The sequence below is a fragment of the Lactuca sativa genome, chromosome 2 (assembly GCF_002870075.4).
Source record: "Lactuca sativa cultivar Salinas chromosome 2, Lsat_Salinas_v11, whole genome shotgun sequence".
Classification (NCBI taxonomy): domain Eukaryota; kingdom Viridiplantae; phylum Streptophyta; class Magnoliopsida; order Asterales; family Asteraceae; genus Lactuca; species Lactuca sativa.
The window spans coordinates 166,660,131-166,671,651 of record NC_056624.2 but is presented as its reverse complement, the minus strand read 5'-3'; the positions used below and the strand labels follow the sequence as shown (position 1 = coordinate 166,671,651).

At 33.4% G+C, this 11,521-nt stretch overlaps 2 protein-coding genes across 2 annotated transcripts; one reads left to right on the top strand and one right to left on the bottom strand.

The window, feature by feature from the left end:
* The first annotated feature begins 3,061 nt into the window (after positions 1-3,061).
* LOC111913336 (uncharacterized) lies at positions 3,062-6,836 on the top strand. Its single transcript, XM_023909057.3, has 12 exons — positions 3,062-3,277; positions 3,431-3,589; positions 3,965-4,216; positions 4,304-4,423; positions 4,517-4,597; positions 4,694-4,789; positions 4,868-4,963; positions 5,035-5,088; positions 5,167-5,496; positions 5,569-5,634; positions 5,707-6,006; positions 6,107-6,836. The coding sequence occupies exons 1-12, from the start codon at positions 3,215-3,217 to the stop codon at positions 6,599-6,601; spliced, it is 2,112 nt and encodes a 703-aa protein (XP_023764825.1). The 5' UTR covers positions 3,062-3,214; the 3' UTR covers positions 6,602-6,836.
* Positions 6,837-10,338: 3,502 nt separating this feature from the next.
* LOC111913337 (glutaredoxin-C3) lies at positions 10,339-11,521 on the bottom strand. The gene is made up of 4 exons (XM_023909058.1): positions 11,257-11,521; positions 10,915-10,988; positions 10,702-10,800; positions 10,339-10,613 (listed from the first exon to the last, which is right to left on the bottom strand). Exons 1-4 carry the CDS (start codon positions 11,445-11,447, stop codon positions 10,558-10,560), a joined length of 420 nt encoding a protein of 139 aa, XP_023764826.1. The 5' UTR covers positions 11,448-11,521; the 3' UTR covers positions 10,339-10,557.

Sequence of the window (11,521 nt, the reverse complement as noted above, 5' to 3'; positions counted from 1 at the left end):
TATGATATGTTTAATTTATGGAAACTAAATTAATGATATATTGAAAAATGAAAAATGAAGTAAATGACAAGTGGAAAATAAATATTTCAAAATTATGACAAAATGACATGTGGCATAATGCATGAGAGAATGACATTTGGCAAAATCATTTTCATTTATTAGGGAGGATATACGTTTTATAAAATTTATGGAAAAAAATAAAAGGGGTTGACAAAGATGATGTCATCAAATAATTCAAAGGTGGAAAATATATGATTGAAATGCAATCAATGATCCTGATTTCTTTAGTTTAGAATTAAAGGTTCTCTTTTAATAATATTTAGAGAAATGTCTCAAATCCAACACATCCAAAAAAAACGAAAAAAAAATCAAATTTGTGATTTTAACAACCAAAAGCGAAGGATATGACATACCTTGTGTATGAGTCTATCGTTTATAATTTAATTGCTCAACTTATTGAACAATTCGTCAAAAGTATGAAAAAAATGGGGAATCCCATAGAAAGGTTCGATTCAAATTTCTAAATAACACAACTGCGACAATTAAATTTCAAACCACAAAATTTAACACCCTCATAACATAAAAATCAAAATATATTTTACTTACATTCACAAGAACCCAGATGAATTCGACAATTTCTGTTGTTCGTCAACTCCAATTTCGACCTAGAAGAAATCCAAAAAAAATCAAGCAACTTGAGTAACAATCATTTTCATGTTGTCACAACTTTAGCACACAAATATCGATAAATATTACAAATATTCGTTATCAAGAAATAAGCATATATGAGATGACTAAAAAGTTGTCAAGTGGAATTGGAGTTACTTGTTTTCTTACATTTTTCTGATGTATTTATAATCCAGTCGTTCGACTACAAATCTAAATCGTTAAGTAATAATCAAAACAATTTGTTTTCCCTAATTTCTTCTCCACTACAAAATTTAGGTTAGATATATTATGTAAAGAATTGAGGGAGGCGGAGTATTTTTTTCATTTTATTTTTTTGTGAGATTTAATTGTCATTAATAGAATTCCTAATTTAATTTATTTTATTTTTGGTGATATTTAATTGTCATTAATAAAATTCATAATTTAGTTCATTTTATTTTTGGTGAGATTTAAGTGTTATTAATAGAATTCTAATTTAAAACGTAATATACGTTTTTAAAATCTATGGACAAAAATAAAAAGGTTAATCAATGATCCTGATTTTTTCAGTTTAGAATTAAAGTTTATCTTTTAATAATGTTTAGAGATTTGCGTTTATATTATGAGATATTATAAGTATATATGTACATTAGCGAAAACAGTTTTACAATGAGTTTTAGAGTGTTGGTTTTGAAAAAAGTTTTGGTTGTGATCATCAGCTATGAAATATACCATGTATCAAATAAAGCAAAATCAAAATTTTTACTTCGTAGAATTAATGTGAAATGTCATACTCAAAATGCTTTATCTAATATATGGACACTTCAAAATGCAAGTGCTTTACAATTGGCATTGCAATGTAATTTTTCGAATATGGTTGTCAATTTGATTACTACCAAAAATTTGGATCATTTTTGTGATTATTCTATTAGGAAAATACTATTGTAGAACAACGAAGTTTGGTTATTTTACTTATTTGGTCGCTAAACTATTTTTTTATGCAATAGATCATTAAAATTACGTTTTACATGTCAATTACATCATTATGTGACTTGATAAGGAAATAAACAGTTACTTTATTGATGTTGGCATTTTTTAAATTAGATTTATATATATATTTTTAGGAGTTAACTAATCTCCCACTTCTCAGTCTAAAAATAGCAAAGCTTATCTCCATGTTATTTGCTTTCATCTTCATCTCCACCTCAGTTCTTGCTTCTAAACGGCTAAACCTGTAAATCCAATGGAAGGTATCTTACTATCTTTCACTTCATATTTTGATTTCATTAACAACCCCTAATGATTAACACCATTATTACTCGTATTTTGTGAAGTTCATCAAGAGTTAAAGTTCACCTTCCACTTCCCACCACCAACCACCTTCGTCTACCACCGCCCACCATCACCACTAACTATAATTAATGTTAATGAAATCATAATCATAATATGAATCTAACCATGATTGTTAGTCAAAAATTGTCTCCTCCATATTGCCTGCAAGTCAAAATAACAAGATTAAAAGATAGAAATTAATCACAACCACCACCACCATACAGTCCACCACCACCAAACCTAGAGACTCGGATACATTACCTTTAAGGAAAACACAAATTGATTACATTCAAGAAAAACGCAGATCGATTAGCTTCAAGAACTTCACTATCTTTTTGAACTTAATCGCTCTCAAAGAAATTCATATCCGTATTGATACTAATGTAGAAGATTAGCTATCACCGTCGCTCTCAAACAAGGCAGAAGATTACACCTATCTGCACTATATAATCGAACCAAAAACTCAAAATCTAACCCAAAACTATAAGAATCGAACCAAAAACTCAAAATCCAGTTTAGCTCATGTGAGAATCAAATCCAAACTTGCAAGAAAAATCTTTTCATAAATCTAGAATCAAGATTCGCCGATGAAGAATGGGTTTTTCAGATATTTCGTCATTCACGATTACAGAAAACCCATCGTTGATGAAGACAAAGATTTACAAACTCTCATGGGAATGTTACTTTCCAGTACACCTAGTAGGATGAAAGACGTCACTGTCATTGTCGGATATTATCGTTTCAAGAGAGAGAGAGGAAGGATAATGAATTCAATGATTTTTACTTTTTTTTTCCTAAGTGATAAATATTATATGGCATTGTGTTTCCACCTTATTTGCCCTAAAACCCGATAAACGGTTAGTAAATTTGTGGTTTCCCAATTTCATTAGTAAAATATGACTTTGATTATTTATTGGCAAAAAAAAGTAAATTAAATGGGAAAATTCATCAAACTTCCTTGTGTAATAATAAGATTTTCCTATCCTATTATTTTAAGTCTAAGGGGGTATTCATGTAGATTTTGCAAACATTAGGGGCAATGATGGCAAAATAAATGAGTCGGAGGAAGTTCAGTCGCAGCTTTCAACTACACCGCCCCAACTCGCTCGAGACCGTCGTTACACTTACACCCTGCAATTTATCGTCGCTCTCAGTATCGATCTTCTATTTCTATTTTTCAGAAATCGATCAATTAAATTAAGGAATATTAGTAGACGATTGCATCGTCATCAACATGAGGAAGCGAGATTTAGCAATCCTTATGCTCGCCGCTTTCGCCATTTTCTTTTCCCTTCAGGTATATCAGATTATCTCAAGTCACAGGGTTGATCGACCTCAAAACCCTAGAGCTGTTTAAGTTGTTGATTTCTTTTTTATAAATTTGTACTTCTAGTTGGAATTACATGAGTTACATGATTACTACGTCTAATTTATCTCTATTTGACAATAGCACGAAGGCGATTTTTCGTTTAAGGAGGCGTGGTACCATCTATCGGATGAATATCCAATTAAATACGAGGGGGAACGGCTTCCGCCACCTATTGTGTCCGATCTTAATGGCGATGGGAAGAAAGAGGTTCTTGTTGCTACCCATGACGCTAAAATTCAGGTATTGTTTATCTAGTTCGTAGAATGGAATTTGGGGTTTCAATTGAAGGATAGCTCATAGGGATTGGCTCGGACTTCAATAGTTTCAAAGTATGAACTAATTGGGATTATATTCAAATTCCCAAACCTCTATTCTTCTTCTTCCAAGCAATACTCTCAAACACTTGTCATTTTTAACTCAGTGTTGCTCCAAACATACATTGAGGCTATTATTTTCTATATAACCTTGTGTTATCTCTTATATAGCAGATAAACTTTTAGCATTTGTAACTTAAGAATCGAATGGTACTACACTACCACTGTTTATAGTTACATCTATCACCACCTATATTGGGATTGGAGTCCTGAACATGTTCTTTATCTCACACTGATCCAGGTTTTAGAACCTCACTCTAGGCGTGTGGATGAAGGATTTAGTGAGGCTCGTGTTCTTGCAGAAGTAAACTTGTTACCTGATAAGATCCGTGTTGCTTCGGGCAGACGGGCAGTAGCCATGGCAACAGGGGTAGTTGACCGAACTTTCAAACGTGGTCAAGTGCAAAAACAAGTCTTGGTAGTTGTTACATCAGGTTGGTCTATAATGTGCTTTGATCATAACCTTCAAAAGCTATGGGAAACAAATGTTCAGGTGACCTTTTCTTTTTCTTTTTTAAATAAATTTTGCATAAACCTCAGTTTCTATGGGTCAAACTCTAATACATTCTGGTTTTTTCAGGAGGATTTCCCACACAATGCTCACCATAGAGAGATATCAATTTCTGTAAGTAATTATACATTAAAACATGGAGATGCTGGGCTTGTGATTGTTGGAGGAAGGATGGAAATGCAGCCACATGTATGTCTCTTCAACTCTCCTGTTTTTATATTTTCATCATTATAATTTATAACACTGTATCAAAATTGAATAATCATCTCTACACTATTTCAGATGCACCTTGATCCTTTTGAAGAGATTAAAATGGCTGAGGAAAGTGCAGATCAGCATAGAAGAAGCGCAAGCGAAAAAGAAGTAACAATTTTTTTTTAAGTTTTATGTCTTTATCAACATTTTGTTTCTGATGTTTTTTTTTTTTAAATCAAAAAATATATATATTTTTACATGTAGTCTGCAGATGCATCTGCAGCTGTGGATTTACGCCATTTTGCATTTTATGCTTTTGCTGGGCGAACTGGTTCACTTCGCTGGAGTAGAAAGAACGAGGTAATAATTTTATAAACCATTTGTTATTTATAGATTATTTTTTATTCCATTTACTAACATTCATTCTGTTATTAAAAGAACGTGGAAGCTGCTCCATCAGATGAATCTCCACTAATTCCACAACATAATTATAAACTCGATGTTCATGCTCTTAATAGGCGTCAACCAGGAGAGGTACACAAAAAAATTATAAATCTTAAATCTGTTAATGCTACTTAATGATGTCATCATTTGTTCAATTGTAGTTTGAATGCAGGGAGTTCAGGGAATCAGTTCTAGGAACCATGCCACATCACTGGGTGAGTACACATCATACATGGTTTTTTTTTGTGTTCTTTTTTCATTATCTTTAATTTTTTTTTAATAAAATAAATCAGGATAGGAGGGAGGATACAATGCTAAAGCTGGCCCACTTTAGGCGGCATAAAAGAAAGTCAGTGAAAAAAACACCTGGAAAATCCTCAACTTACCCATTCAACAAACCAGAAGAAAACCATCCTCCAGGGAAAGACTCTAGTAAAAAAATTTCAAATTTAATTGGAAAAGCTGCAGATTTTGCTAATTCAGCAAAAACTAAAAAAGCATCACCTTACGTTCCCACTATTACAAATTACACACAGCTCTGGTGGGTCCCCAATGTTTTGGTGGCCCACGAAAAGGAAGGAATTGAAGTTCTACATTTAGCATCTGGTCGTACCTTATGCAAGGTAACATACAACATGTAAAATCATTTATTTATACTAAAACTAATACTAATAAATATATTTTAAATTTTTTAGCTTCACCTTCAAGAGGGTGGATTGCATGCTGATGTTAACGGAGATGGAGTTCTAGATCATGTCCAGGTTTATAATTATTTAATACTATATAAGTTTTAAAAAATAAATATATACAAGTTATTATTATGTGCATTGCAGGCTGTTGGGGGAAATGGAGCTGAGCAAACGGTTGTTAGTGGGTCAATGGAAGTTTTGAGACCTTGTTGGGCAGTTGCAACATCGGGTGTACCAGTGAAAGAACAACTTTTCAATGTTTCCATTTGTCATCATTCTCCTTTTAATTTGTTTCCTCATGGGGAATATTCTAGAAGCTTTGGAAGGGGTCTTGATGTAACTTCACTTGAGGTAGCAACACCCATCCTCATTCCTACAAATGATGGCCATAAGCATCGCAAGGGTAGCCATGGAGACATTGTTTTTCTAACAAATCGCGGAGAGGTAAATAATAGTAAGGACAATATTGTAATTTATAAAAATTTACTCACTTAATAAGAAAAGTAATAGTATTAGAGTTTGGTGATATGATTGTGTGTGGCAGGTAACGGCTTACTCCCCGGGGTTGCATGGGCAGGAAGCTGTGTGGCAATGGCAGCTGTTGACTGGTGCGATATGGTCAAACCTTGGGTCGCCAGCTGGCATGATGGATGCAGGTTATGTGGTCCCGACATTAAAAGCGTTTCAGTTGCGGATGATGCATGATGATAATAACCAGCAGCAGCATTTGATATTGGCAGCGGGTGAGCAGGAAGCGGTAGTGGTGTCGCCTAGAGGAAGTCTACTGGCGACCATTGAGCTTCCTGCACCGCCAAGTCATGCGTTGGTGGATGCGGATTTTTCGAACGATGGGCTCACGGATATTATTGTTGTGACATCGAATGGGGTTTATGGGTTTGTTCAAACCAGGCAACCGGGGGCCTTGTTTTTTAGCACGCTTGTTGGGTGTCTCATAGTTGTGATGGGGGTTATATTTGTCACACAGCATTTGAATTCCATCAAGGGGAAGCCTCGACTTCCATCTGGAGGACACATTTAGAACCACATACAAATGTCAGGTGTTTTTATTCATAGTAGTGAACCCTTATATAGACTTAGAGCGCTCCTTTTTTTTGATTTGTTTCAAGAATCAGGTGTTTTTATGTGATACTATTATAGTATTAACAGGGTTTCCTGGACTCCTGCTCAGTCTTGTCTCTAAAATGCATTTAGCCATCTTGTATTTGTATTTTACTCTTGCACCATATACAAAAATCCACTTTTAATTTTGTAAATTCAAAGCTTATTATTTCAGTTTACAACGCTTGTCGATTTTGCTATTTGGAAGTCAAAACATGGACTATGATTTTGACGACCATGTATGATGTCCTTTTCCCGATATTTGGAATAACGGCCTAAAAAGTTAAATCTTCAACAACAATATCCCATCACATTAAACAGCCCACTAGTTTAATCATCAACTGGATATAATTATAGATATGCACGACCTATCTAAAGTTCATCATACAGATTGCTTATTGTTATCTTTTGGTTTGGCTACCCGTACACCAATGATGATTCTTTCTATTTAGGGGCTCCATTTGATTTTTAACTTAAACTTTTGGTTTTAACCAAACCGTCATTTTTTTTTTTTTTTTTTTTTTTGATTTTCAGATTTTTCCTGTTAATTGTTTCTACTTTCTTCAGCTAAATATTAACAAAAACAAGTATTTCACCAAAAAAATAATTAATACAAGATCCATAAAAGCATACTTGCTATTAATGTTCAATAGAACCGGAAATGCATAATAATTGTTTGGGATAGTGACTTACACGCGTAACATAGTTTTAGTTTTGTTCATGTTTAGTCCTTTAATTTATTTTTTGTCCACATATTACAGTTAAATTTGTTTGGATTGTTCACGTTATATCCTTACGAACGGTTGGAATAGGTTTTAGCCAATCATAAGGATGTAATGTGAACACTCAAAACAAATTCAATTGTAATATATAGATAAAAAAAACATAAGTGATCAAATGCGAATAAAACCTAAGTTATGTTACCATTATAAGTCATTAACCCTTTCTACAATAGTTTATTCACATCACGGGAGAAATAGTTTGATTTTTTTAGGACTGATCCCACTATTTGATAAGCCCGCATGATATTAGGTAGTTGGTCAAATAAAGGCCGACTAAGCCAATGGTGCTTAGCTGGAACTAAGATGAGCAACCAATCCGAACCGAACCTGATTTGGAATCGGAACCGGTTTAAATTAATAATGAGAATCGATAAGTGGACCATTAAGACTATACCGGCTCTGATGCCGGTGTCAGTGCCAGTTTTCGGTTAAATACCCGGTTGGAATTGACACATGTTCTTATGCAGTTGGTACAACTACTGAATGGTTTGAGCCTAGATGTTTAGAATAATACCAAATCAACCAATAAAAATTAACCCAATATATAAAAAAAATTAGGTGTTTATTTAATCTAAAATGAAGTACAAACAATAAACTCAATGCTAAAATAGCATAAATTCAACTTTGATACCCTATGTTTCGAGACCCATAATGCAATCAACATGTAACCAAATAAGGTGTTTACATAGTCTAAAATGAATTACACATAACAAACTACATGTTGAAAAAGATCATGACATTCCAACTTCAAACGAATGAGTTATAATAGTTTAAAGAAGGTGAAAGATTGAGTAGGTCCGAGCTCAAACTAAACACGGGCTCGTCGAAATGCAGTTCAATGGCAACATAGAAGACAACTAGAGTTGTCAAGGCATAAGGATGTAAAATCAACGGTCCAAACAAGTTTATAAGGATGTAATGTGAACAATCCAAACAAGTTTAATGGTAATATATGGACAAAAAAGTACTAAATGTGAACAAAACCTAAACTATGTTACCTACACCAACCATCCAAACAAGTTCAATGGTAATATGCAAACAAAAAATAACTTAAAATGACTAAATGTGAACAAAACCTAAACTATGTTACCCTTATAAGTCATTATCCCTAATTGTTTTACTTTTCAACATACTTAATTAACTCCGTAATCAATTGAACATATACATAAAATGACATAATATTGGGTATTTTGGTTCAGTTTTGGTTTTGTTTTTTTTTTTTTTCCAGCCACCGTCATTTTTCTTTAGATGCTCAAATATATGTCGACAAGAAAACAAGCATTAACGAGTACAAGATCAATATTTCAAATATAACAATTTACACAACTTGATGCAATTCAATTAAACAGTTGGTGGAACACAATATATTTGCAATTGTTCTGAAATATGTATTACCCAATTCCAAAGATCACTTGAAACCTCTAATCAACATCTCACCGAAAAGAATACAATATATGGGATGACTTGGTGAAAGTGACTGGGGAACTTGTTAGTTTTCCCCGCTGGTGGGACCCAGTTTCTCGATGGTGGTCTAGACTACATATGTTACAACAGGTAAACTATATTAGTAACAAGGTTTAATTTGTAGGCTAAATGCAAGAAATAGCAATGTATTTCCATCTTGCCTTATCATATACTATAACCTTTTTTTTTCTTATTACCCTACTTTTCAAATTATTTTTTATTACTGCATTCTATTTTAGAAAATTCACCCATTTTATAGCAATGGGTAACCTAATAACCTATGACATGACACAAGCTAACGAATTCTTATGTCATGTCATTCGGTCATTCTCCACATAGGATGTCCATGTATAATATATTGCTGAAATGGCAATATAATTAATACCTATCCTGATTACATTCGAATTTTTTGTTTTTTTGTAACTTTTATATAAAAAATCATTAACCATGTTGATACAATCTAACAAAAATAAGTAATTTACTAAAGACAAAATAGAAGATGACTGATTGTAAATATATTTTCATTATTTTCACTTACACTGAATCTCATAAATCGTGTTAAACATTTCAATCATACTTAATCAATCAAACTTGTATATAGAACTTATTTCTATAGAACAGAACAAAACTGTGGGTTTTTCAACAGGTCGATTCTTCGGGTTTCTTTTTCAATTCTTGGTTCAGTTATTTTGAGCATCCATATTTGATGCTATAACTTTCTTAAAAATTGGTAAAAGATTTGAAGTTTGAAAGTGTTTTGTTAAAAAAATGCCACCTCAACAATATATTACAGGTGAACATTTTTAAATGATAATCAATTGATTAATTCGGCTGTTGATTGAATGATTATGAATTCGGCTGTTAAGGTTTTCTAAAACAAAATGTGAAACAAGTTTTTTATTGCACTTCTGAGTAGAGTAATTTTAGGTGTAGCAAGTTTTGAAGGGTACCTTTTTGACAGAAACGCCCTTGCAATGTTGTTCGCCCCTAAAGATGAACATGAAGCTCAAATTGAGTTTGCTCTTGTCAGAGGCTGCAATTTCTGCTGTCATGAGTTTGTATTAAGTTTTGAAGGGTACCCTGAGACATACAATCTTCTCCATCAAACCATCTCTTCTCCATTCTAAAAGAGAGATAATTCCAGTGCACACAAAAGCTACATGAGTTTGTATTAAGATCATTGATTATAACTTTTATAACCTGCATGCAAGTGTAAAATCACACCTGTGATTGTAGAAGTTGATAGAATTGTAAGGCAAGGAGGGAAATTGATTGTTGGTGATGAATCTAGTATAATAGAGGGAGTTGAAAACCTGTTGAAGCCACTACATTGCAATGTAAATTTTAATGTTTTTATAAGAATCAAGAAGAATTACTCAGTGCCAAGAAGTCAACTTTGAGGCCCAACACATATGCAATGGCTTCATGATCTTATTCATTCAGAGACTAGATATACAAATTGAGAAATTCTAAGTTTTGGAAAGTAATATGATTTGGTAAAACACATCCAATAGACATCACTTTTCTGTGTTTTCACTAGTAAACGATTTACATTTTGCATGCATCAGAGGAAGAAAAGTCAACACTACATCGAAAGGAGGTCAACAGCTTTCAGAATTCTCCTTCTTTTTCATTTACTATCCAGGAGATCTTGCAACTCGCCATTCCTAACAGCTGCTTCAAGATCTACAAGAATAAATTACATATATAAGAAGAAGAAACCTTGTAAATTTATGAAGAGAACATAATATGTAAAAAAGAGAAGAAAGCTAACCACTAGCACCACCAATATGCTTTCCATTAACAAATATTTGAGGAACAGTGCGACGGCCAACAAGATCTAAAAGCACATCCTGAATTTGGGATCCATCATCTGAAAATGGCATCTTAACATTTTTAGTGTTACACATTATATCATTGATCATTCCAAGTAAAATTGAAGAAAATGCTAAACTTAGTGAACAATGGAAGATTAGGTGACAAATACCTCGATGATCAAGCTCCACAACGTAAGGTTGCTCTTGTAGTTCATTGAAGATGCGTTTGGCACGACGACAATACCTAAATTCGTGACAAATAACACCGAGTGTTCTCAATATTGATGCCGATAATCAATTGTATCTTCAATATAATTACGCAACAAAACTCATCCTGGTGTATTCCAATCGTATAAATAACAAACTACTAATCACAAACTTCGCAAAGTAACGAGATAAAATGAATGATTTCAAGCAGTTCCGTATATTCAACTCAAAAAATTTCACGATTGTTCTAACAATAGGCATGCAGCGTGTTCAAATATATAAATATGAATCGAAAGAAATCTAACGGGCAATAAGATTTGGAGAACACGGCGATCTTGTTAGAGTAGATGACGGTCTGAACAAAAGCCGACGGAGACTTCGAAGCTTCGGCTTTCTTCGGTGCATTGATCAACAACAACAACGAAAGCACAATTCCAGAAATTAACACTCCGAACTTATAGCGATAATTCGACCGAGACACCGTCATCGTCTTCATCTCGCTTCGTCTCTCTATCTCTGTGTTTTAGCTTGCGTCTGAATGTCCGATACAGAAAATGGTGAAATTAGGCA

Bases quoted from the DNA above. Each gene is read 5' to 3' on its own strand.
- LOC111913336 (XM_023909057.3), top strand. From the start codon at position 3,215: ATGAGGAAGCGAGATTTAGCAATCCTTATGCTCGCCGCTTTCGCCATT. The intron at 4,790-4,867 runs GTAATAATTTTA...TGTTATTAAAAG, and splicing joins GCTGGAGTAGAAAGAACGAG to AACGTGGAAGCTGCTCCATC. The intron at 5,089-5,166 runs GTGAGTACACAT...AAAATAAATCAG, and splicing joins GAACCATGCCACATCACTGG to GATAGGAGGGAGGATACAAT.
- LOC111913337 (XM_023909058.1), bottom strand. From the start codon at position 11,447: ATGAAGACGATGACGGTGTCTCGGTCGAATTATCGCTATAAGTTCGGA. The intron at 10,989-11,256 runs GTTAGATTTCTT...TCACGAATTTAG, and splicing joins TTCTCCAAATCTTATTGCCC to GTATTGTCGTCGTGCCAAAC. The intron at 10,614-10,701 runs GTTAGCTTTCTT...TTATTCTTGTAG, and splicing joins GCATATTGGTGGTGCTAGTG to ATCTTGAAGCAGCTGTTAGG.